At 40.0% G+C, this 10,317-nt stretch overlaps 1 protein-coding gene across 2 annotated transcripts in view; it reads right to left on the reverse strand.

Moving 5' to 3' along the window:
- Positions 1-10,317, reverse strand: part of slc16a10 (solute carrier family 16 member 10) — a 44,062-nt gene that overhangs the window by 10,695 nt on the left and 23,050 nt on the right. For both annotated transcript variants that reach the window (XR_013800609.1, XM_079638939.1), the window contains exon 3: positions 9,945-10,317. This exon is cut by the window's right edge and continues 57 nt beyond it. Coding sequence is in view for 1 of the 2 variants with exons in the window: in XM_079638939.1 (XP_079495065.1) it covers positions 9,945-10,317 (373 nt within the window). In the remaining variant the exon portion in view is untranslated. The remainder of the gene's footprint in view (positions 1-9,944) is intronic.

Below are 10,317 nucleotides of genomic sequence, written 5' to 3' on the forward strand. Positions count from 1 at the left end.
ACACACTCTTCCAGGATCCCTCATCTACACACACTCTCTATCAGGATCCCTCATCTACACACACTCTCTTTCAGGATCCCTCATCTACACACACTCTCTTTCAAGATCCCTCATCTATATACACACTCTTCCAGGATCCCTCATCTATACACACACTCTTCCAGGATCCCTCATCTACACACACTCTCTATCAGGATCCCTTATCTACACACACTCTCTTTCAAGATCCCTCATCTACACACACACTCTTCCAGGATCCCTCATCTATACACACACTCTTCCAGGATCCCTCATCTACACACACTCTCTATCAGGATCCCTTATCTACACACACTCTCTATCAAGATCCCTCATCTATACACACACTCTTCCAGGATCCCTCATCTACACACACTCTCTTCCAGGATCCCTCATCTACACACACTCTCTTTCAAGATCCCTCATCTATACACACACTCTTCCAGGATCCCTCATCTACACACACTCTCTTCCAGGATCCCTCATCTACACACACTCTCTTCCAGGATCCCTCATCTACACACACTCTCTTCCAGGATCCCTCATCTGCTTCCTGATTCGTATCAGAGCAGAGCAGACCTATCACAACAGACTGGACCATCTGACCAATCAGAGCAAAGTAGGCTCTCAGAAAGGTGGGGTTTAGAGAGACTGATAATCTCATTTATAAAATGTTGCATAGAAAGCGTCCTATATTTGATACGGTCATTTCTCATATGGGTGTATGTGTGATTCAGAGAATGAATGAACGCACAAAAAACATGTGTACGCCTTTTTTCCAGATGTGAAATTTATAAATCACAAATGGTCTTGGAATTGTGCGCAGCTGAATGGTTTCAGATGTTCTCCTTTCTAAAGACCCTGATTAATGTCATTAACATATAAAAGAGCGAAGTCAACGTCCAAATCTCTAGTTGAGAATGGCGAGCGGCAAGACCTACTTATATTTCCAAATACTCGCAGTTCTCAGACTCTGCCACTAGGTAAAGTGTGTACGTCTGCTCAGACCCTGGCCCGACGCTACAGGCACTTTTCCACATCAAAGACCGTTTGTGTAAATCTGAACGTTGGCATGGATTTTAGCGCATGCACACTCAAAGATCAAATCTGTGCGTACAAAAGCTTTATAAATGAGGCCCTAAATCTTTGTCTGAAGCGTTTCGGACACTGTGAGAAAACGGTCAATATAAGTTTTATAAGAAAATTAAAGTGTTTTTTTGACCTTGGATGAATGTAAACCTGTTGTAGGAGATGCCAAAACAACATTTAGAACCTTTAAAATAGCATAATAACAGGGGAACTTTAAGATGCAATACAATTCAAAAAGGCAGAAAATCTTTTTCGGAGGAAAATTACCTCAACATTAGACAGAGGAACTCTGTTATAAGCGATGACACACAAGATCATTTGAACTGGTACGAGTGGGTTTGGGAGATCCCAAAGCTGGACTCCCCCAATCTTGTTTAGTAGATGAAAGTGTGCAATGAATGAAAATTTCACCATCTTCACAGCTAGTCTTAAAGCCTCCTCTAATATATATATTTAAAAAAAACTGTACGTGCAGACTTTCACGACTGTGCTTCTTAACACACGCACAGGTTTAAAGTGTCAATGTCAAATTCATAGGTTGTACTTTAATGTACATTTGAAATCATTATATTTTAATAATCTTGCTTTAAAGAAGTGCACTTATTTTTATGTGCTGACTAACATACTAAAGCACATGTAAAGTACATGATTTCGATTGCAACTTCATCATTGCAGAATATAATTCAAATAGCCTACATCCATTACATACAGGTTTCAATAGAAATACATTGTAGTATATTTTAGTTTACCTAAACAGCTTATCAGTACATTTAGCAGTGCACAATAACCAAGGCACTAGAAGTGATTATGAAATCAATCAAATCACATATAAAATGTGCTTAAGTTCAAACTATAATATATTTTCATCTAATTGTAAATAACATGCAGTTAAGTGTCTGAAAACATTACATTCAGTTCACACTTTTAAAGTACACTATTTCCCTAAAAAGTGCTCTTTTTAAGAGTCTGCTAAAGTGTACTTCTTTTTCACGAGGGAACAGATTTCACAAGTTCGCACTTACATAAGTCAGATAGAGTAAAGGTTAAGCGTATTTGGCGTGCTGTCCAAGGAGAGGTCCGGGCTCGGTATTCCGCTCAAACCCAGAGTACTCCCCCGTATTCCTGTCAGTGGTAGAACAATCCAAGAGTGAGGAGTCGGGGGTGGAGGAGGGGTGATGAAAACTGTCGAGGAATGTAGATGTCACCATTATGTATGTTCACTTATATTCAGTTCATGGACTTTATGATTGTTTTCATTCATCATGTGTTTCTTTGTCTGTGGTTCCCGCCACCAATCAGTCACAATGGGCACTACAGTATCCTTTAGTTAATCGTCTTTGTGTGTTTACTTCCTACTTTTGTCCAGTATTGTTCGTGTTTGTCTTGCTTGTCAGTTCTGAGTTATTTAAATAAATCTTGTTGTTATTGGTGATCTTCTTCGTCTTCCTTGGATACCCCGTGACAGTAGGTGAGTCGACTGTGTATATATGCTTCCTCTCATGACAGACATGTTGATTGCTGATGACATGTTGATTGGATAGATCAGGGGTCTTCAAGGTTTTTCAGGTCAAGGACCCCTTAGGTGATAGAGACATGGAGCAGATACAAGATGTGTCAAACAGAGCTGCATATTAAGCATATAACCTTCGATATTAAGATAAGATAAAGATAAAAAAAAAACTTGTTTTATCCCCAAGGGGAAATTTAGGCGTTACAGCATAAACAGGACAAAAACAAATTCAATAAAAAAACGGTAAAAATCCAATTTATTGTTTATATGAACACCCAAATACTTGTACACGTTCACCCTCTCAACGTCCAGCCCCTGGATGTTAACCAGTACAGTATATGAGGCCTTCCTACGGAAGTCAATCACTAATTATTTTGTCTTGGTAACATTGATGTGAAGGTGATCAAATTCACTCAAATCAACAAAGTCCTTGATCACTTCCTTATACTCCAGGTCATTCCCATCGGATACTCGTCCAAAAATAGCTGTGTCATCTGAGAACTTCTGGATATGGCAACTGCGAGTGTTATAATGGAAGTCGGATGTGTACAGGGTAAACAGGAAAGGAGAGAGCACTGTCCCCTGTGGAGCCCCTATGCTGAAGAACACCTTTTCGGACACAGCCATGGAGCCTCACGTACTGTGCTCTGTTTGTGAGGTGGTCAATGGTTCACGCTGTCAGCTGAGTGTCAACCCCCGCCCCCTACAACTTCCCTTTGAGTAGCGACGGATATATTGTATTAAAGGCACTGGAAAAATCGAAGAACATGACCCTCACAGTGCCTCTGGGCTCCTCAAGGTGCAAAAGGAATCTGTGCAGCAAGTAGATGACAGCATCGTCCACCCCAGTGCTTGGTTTGTATGCAAACTGCAGGGGGTCTATCTTCGGGCTCACCAGGGGTCGGAGATGGTTCAATATCAGCCTCTCCATGATTTTCATCAAGTGAGAAGTTAACACCACCGGTCTGAAGTGGTTAGGCTCCCTCGGATGTGCAATCTTTAAAACTGGAACCACACAGGAAGTTTTCCACAGAACGGGAACTTTCTCCAGACATAGGCTCCAGTTAATAATGTACAGAACCACCTGACAGAGCAGGCCTGCACAGTCCCTGAGCAGTCTGGAGCAAATACCGTCTGGCCCTGTAGCTTTTCTCACTTTGATTCTCTGTAGTTCTCTTCTAACCCGATCCTTTGTTATACAGAGGCTTGTAGAAGAGGTGAGGGTGGATAATGAGGAGGCAGGGGGGGGGGGGGCATATATAGTTCTCCCGACTACACAGTGGGGTGTAGACATATGAGGGTGGCACAGAAGATGTCATGGGTGCTATAAAGGAGGATGAAGTTGGCAGCGAGAAACGACATGGCTGAGATGACTGTTCTGAGTTCTGATGGGCTGATGGAGAGGATCCTGGATTAAAAAAAAATTATTCAGTTCATTTGCACACTCCTGATCCAACCTCCTCCCCTTTATTTCTCTTTTGTAATTGCACCTCCACCTTTCTCCTGTATCTGTCCTTTCCTTCTTTTACTTTCTGTTTAAGTTCTTTTTGCACTCTCCTCGGCTCCTCTTTGTCCCCAGATTTAAGGGGGGAGGCACTATAGGCATCCTTCACATTTGCATACAGTAAATCCAGGGTCTTATTATCCTAGTGTGGCATGTAACATACTGTGTAAATGTGAGAGTTGAGAATTAGACATGATTAAAATCACCTGAGATGAGAAGGGAATGGGGCCATATAATTAACATAATTGTATCATAATAAACAACGATAAAAAAGAACAGTTCATTAGTTATTTGCATTTTGTTGTAAATTATTTTAATGGATTTGCCGAGTCATTTATTAAAATCCAGATGTTCATTGTTTGTTCATGTTAGTTCACAGTGCATTAACTAATGTTAACAAATACAACATTTTATTTTAATAATGTATTAGTAAATGTTGAAATTAATATTAACTAAGATTAATAAATGCTGAATAAGTATTGTTCATTCTTAGTTCATGTTAACTAAGGTAGTTAACTAATGTTAACTAATGAACCTTATTGTAAAGTGTTACCATTATATGTAGATGTCACTTTCAGAACTTTGCAGCGTGTAATTGGCCGTCTGTCCTCTTAGCAGCATTTTATTTAATGGATTATAGCTATATAGCCTTTGAAAGCGTGAAAGAACGCTCACTTTACAATCACTAAAGCTGTCACTCATCTCAGTTCATGATCTCACAACGTTCCATTAAAGGGGTCATGACATGGTTTTTTTTATTTTATTATTATGTTCCCTTAGGTGCAAATATAGTATTACTATTGTTTTTTTTACAAAAAACTTTTAAAATGTAGTGATTTATGACCTTTTCCCACCCTGTTTCTCATCCTCTGATTCAAACAGCCTGTTTTGGGGGGGTTTCCCCTTTAAGAGTTCAGTGTTAACGCCCACTGTTATGATTGGCTAACGTCAGTGCCTATGCATCAATTATTAACGCCCCCAGCCAGAACATTTGCGTATTCAGCGTATTTAAAAAGTAGTTTAAAGTTTTAAACACATTACTTACAGTTTGCGTCGTCGTTGTTGAGCCCAGAATAGTCGGCAAGGACTTATCTTTGAGCAACAGTTTTCTGGCAAAGCCAGCATCATTTTGGGATTTGTTCTCAAAACGGTCATCCTTCAAATGTATCTACAAACGCTTAAACTAACACTGCCGTGACTGAGACGTCCGCAAAAAATAAAGTGCATCCATTTTTCCCTGACGACTGGATCTTTCGCAGCGTATTCAAAGATGTTGTTTGTCCACAGCCAGGAACAGCACATCTGTGGCATCGTAATTTCCCTGTACACAGACCCACTCGCGCTGTCCGTCCACTGAACACTTGTGAGGCGCGCGGCGCGCGGGCGCGACAACGATACGAAATGAGCGTAGTTGCCTTGCGCTTAAAGCGTAACTGTCTTGTGCCTGGAGGCGGTCATATGCAAACGCTGGTACGTCACTTCGTACCGTGACGTCACTTCTTACCATGAATCCAGAACGAGCTGTATTTAGAGCTTGATTAAATAAATGATTCGTTTATAATGGGGAGGACGTCTTAAGCTATGAAACTTGCAGGACGTTTTAATGGTACAAAGACCTCTTATATACTAAAAGATCAAGGGAAATTTGGTTTCTCATGTCATGACCCCTTTAAAATCAATAAAGTTGTCTACACCACACTGCATAATGAATCTCTTCCTTACATTGTGTATTTCTTTGTTAATGAGAGGATTGGTGAGAGCGAACAAAACTCCAGCGGAGAGTGGATTCTAACTTCACCTCTGATTGGACATTGCGTTCAAGACATCAACAAACATGTCTGTGATTGGTTGCATTTCTCACGGCTACAAAAACACACTATAAATAGCAATATTTCACCAGTTCTACGGAGCGCAAACTCAAAAAGTGTTCGCCAATAATATTATAATATTATATTATTAAGGCAGGCAAAAACATCGGGGGTTTTTTACTGGTCAATTGAGATTTTTGGATATTTGTCTTCAATAACATGTCTTCTTTCAGACTTGTGGTGAACAAAAAGTCCGAAATACACATTTAGGTCTTTATTTTACTACACTTTGTCTGTTTCCTTTTTATCAGCAACCAATCGTGAAAGTAAAAGGGCTGAATGCGCAATCTCATTGGCTGATGATAAATCTTTAAAGCCCGTTTTCTCAAAAGGACTTTTCTCTCATACTCCAAGTCCGAAATCTCCAATTCAGTAGCACCTATATACACCAAACTTTCCAGTCTTGTACATTTGTTATATTATGAAGACATTTACAGAGGGATTTGTAAATATATTATTCCTAGCCTGATTTATATAACATTTTATTCCAAAAAACATGGCGAAAATCATTTTTTAAGGCTATTGACAGTATATTCTGATTTACAGGATAACAAAAGTAGATATCCATAAATCTCTCTGTATTTTTTTTCCCATCTAAAAAGTGAACACAATGAAAAAAATAATTTTTAACCTGGCATTATCCAATACTCAGATTTCGTTTTTTTAAATGCAAATTTGCACATATTTAATTAGATATTGCCTAATTTGCATATTTAAACATTAAATTACAGAAAACTTGTAATACATTTTTTTCTGCTAGTTAAAAAATGTACCCTATTCACCTGTAGTGTCTCGCCTTAAAGTATCAACTGAGGGTAATCTTGCTTTTGTTTCAGAGTAGTTATATTTAAAATGTAACTTTTTTATATATTTATGATATTTTTTACCCATGTTTTAATTTAACAAAAAAAAAAAAAAAATGAAGCAAACACAGGGAGGTGTGTCTGAAGTGTGTGCTGTTAGGAGTGAAGCGGAGATCGTGTGAGGACCTTCACAAAAACACACTGTGCCCTCTAACCCTGAGGAACATGTTTTTGTTTTGACGTGAACCGTTCAAGTGTGCTCCTCAGCCTCTGTCAGATGACAATGACACGCTGAGATGTGTGTTTGTCTGCGGCTAACCCAGCAGGATCCTCCACCCAGAAAGAGCTGACCATAACTGACCGTTTCCCGGCTCTCCACAGATAAACAAGCTCTTTCCCTTTCACTGCTGCCCATCATCCACAATCTACAGGGCAACTTAACCTGCGCAAAACACGTCTCCAGATACTACAATAACAGAGCTGATGTTTATGTAGAGCTACACCCCGTGCTCCTCAGATCAAATTGACCTTTTATTTCAATAAACCTGAGAGCACAAACATCCATCCACGCAGGAGTCCAGCACACTGATGATAAAGCTTGCACAGAGAAGGAAGCGCACCGATACTCTGCTGACGTGGCTGCCATCTCAATAGACATCTCAACATCTCAAGCTTCAGTAGACAACACACACACACACAGATGTTTTGCAGTCTGTTCCACACACAAAGCATTGGTAGACTTCAGAAGACTGAGAATATAAAGTAATATGAACTGCTGCTATGATGCTTTCTGGAGAATCTTGCAAGCTTCAGTTAGAGTTAGTCTCAGATAGTCTGACGGCAGATAAACATAATCGGTATTACTTTAATGTACTGTTCTGTCATTAATGAATAACTAACACAAGAACAAATGAGTAACACTCTATTCACATTCTAGTAACTACTATTAACTAACAAGAAACTCTGATTAATGAAGTAGTGAGTAATAGCACTCAGTTGAATGAGGTAGTTCACTATTAGCTCATCAATAACTACTATTTTTCCTACCTCACTGAAGACTACAAAGAACTACTATATACAGGTTCATAATTAATGTGAATAATGCTAAATGTATATTTAATTCTGAAGTGAAGATCATGGTGACCCACTAGTAATGACTCACGTGTTACTACATCCTTCAGAAGGAATTACTAATTGTTTGGATCAGTATTATAAAGTAAAGAGCATGATAACTCCTTAATATTGACTGAAGACATTGTACGTTTGTGAGGTTTTGGTAAAGTTTTGGATAGTAATGACTCAAGTGTTACTACATCTTTCTAAAGGAACTACTAATTATTTAGATCAGTATTATAAACTGAAGATCACGGTAACTCACTAGTAATGAGTCAACCAAATCCATTGGAAGGAATTATCCTTACAAAACCTTACAAAAAGCTCAAAAGCTCAAAATTATTTCAGTCGTTATTATGGAGTTGTCATGTTTTTCACTTTATAATACTGATCCAAATAATTAGTAATTCCTTCTAAAGGATGTAGTAACACTTGAGTCATTACCATGATCTTCACTTTAGAATTAATTATTCATTATTCATGTTAATTATGAACCTGTATATAGTTGCACTTAGTAATCCTCTGGGAGGTATGAAAAAATAGTAGTTATTGATTAGCTACAGTAATAGGGAACTTCCACATTCAACTGAGCGTTATTACTTAATTATTTGTTAATCAGAGTTGCTTGTTAGTTAATAGTAGTTATTAGAATGTTATTAGTGTGTTACTCATTTGTTCCTGTGTAGTTATTCATTAATGACGGAATAGTATTATAAAGTGTTTCCAAATAAACAGTTAATAAATTACTTTCGAGTGATTCGTTACAAAAGTGCGCGTCAAATATGCTAAACACGGAAGCTTGAAAGTGTGTGTAACGCGCTAGAACAGACCTCATTGGTTCAAGAGCGTCACACACACACTTTTTGAGCTTCTTTTCCTTTTAATGACAGTTGGCAAACCCACTTGAAGCATACAGTACCTCCACCTACTGCACGACACCTGCGTGACAGCTAATAATTAGCTAATATTTAAAGGATCAGGTTTGTGATCGCCCGATACCGATCAGTTAAAACAAATGCTTAATCAGCATTTGATTAAGCATTTGTCCTAGAGTTCGGCTCGGGACATCCCTTTTCCCTACTTCATACAACTGCTGACTTTGTAAATGGTTACAGATTTAAACAGGGCATCACACACTAAACGACTGAGGATCACACACTACCAGGCTTTAAAGTCGTTCCGAACACATCAAACTCTCGAACACTTGCCTCTGAATGGATCTCTGAAGCTAAAAATCAATCAGAGTCTGTGTCAATCAAACACTAGCCCATTTCACACAGCGCGTTGATTTTGGGAAATTGACGCAAATTGCCAGAGTGCCTTCTGTGTGAACGTAAACACGTCCCGTGATTGATGCCGGGATCGATCCCGCTTTGGGGACCTAGTAACATTGCCAGGATCAGTCCCGGAAAGCGCCCTGTGTGAACAAAAGCCAGGATCAATGCCGTAAGGGGTGTGTCATAGTGATGACGCACATGCCATCGCGCGACTCTGTTGCTCTTAGAAGAAAGTTTGTGTTCGTCATCAACAAAGAAAGAACGAAAAAATGTCTGCAAACTGGAAAGAAGCCGAGACCAGGAGCTCCTTACTATCCGCGCTGAAGCTGATATCGTTCACCAGCTTTGTGGAACATGTTTTCGACGCGTACGTTACACGTCTCATTCTGACGTCACGTGTCTTTACGGGATCTTACCGGGATGTGTGAATGAACCAAAATCTTCTGGAATCTCTGTGTGAAAGGGGCTTATGTGATTTTTTGTGAAATCTGTCATCTTGAATCTGCAGACTGGCTCTTGCGTCAGCTGCAGTTGACTTATCCAGACTATAAAAAAATCGAGGTAAAAACCAGTACAAATGTAGCCTAGCATATTGCAGGCTAAAGTCATGTGGGTTTGAAACAGCATGAGACATGATGAATGCTCATATTTGTGTGAACTATCCGTAACATTCCAGAGAGGACGTTCCTCAGACTAAACTCTGAATCGCAGCTATTGACGTTATGAAGTCAAAGGCAGAATAGAGAAATCCAACACACTTACCAGATGAACGTAAGGCACATAGTATCCGTACAGGGCCGCAGGGATCCCAAAGGCCCATATGCGGTATCCAAGAGACTTCCAGATGTGCACGTTAAACAGCTTGCTGGGCGAGGGACAGCGGCTGCCCGACTTGCTGCTGCTGACGGGTTTGGGAAGCAGGGGTTTGTAGGTGAGTCCCGCCAGCATGAGGATGAACATGAAGATGGCCAGCACTCGCATTGTGTGTTGGAGTCCCACGCGCTCCAGCAGGGCTGACATCAGGTACGGGAGCGTGATGGTGAACACACTGCTGCCCGCCGTCACGATGCCGTTCACCAGCCCTAGTCTCTTCTTGAAGTAGTGACCCAGGATCACCAGACTCGGCTGATACGCA

This window comes from Phoxinus phoxinus, assembly GCF_949152265.1.
Source record: "Phoxinus phoxinus genome assembly, chromosome: 16".
In the NCBI taxonomy this organism is placed as follows: Eukaryota; Metazoa; Chordata; class Actinopteri; order Cypriniformes; family Leuciscidae; genus Phoxinus; species Phoxinus phoxinus.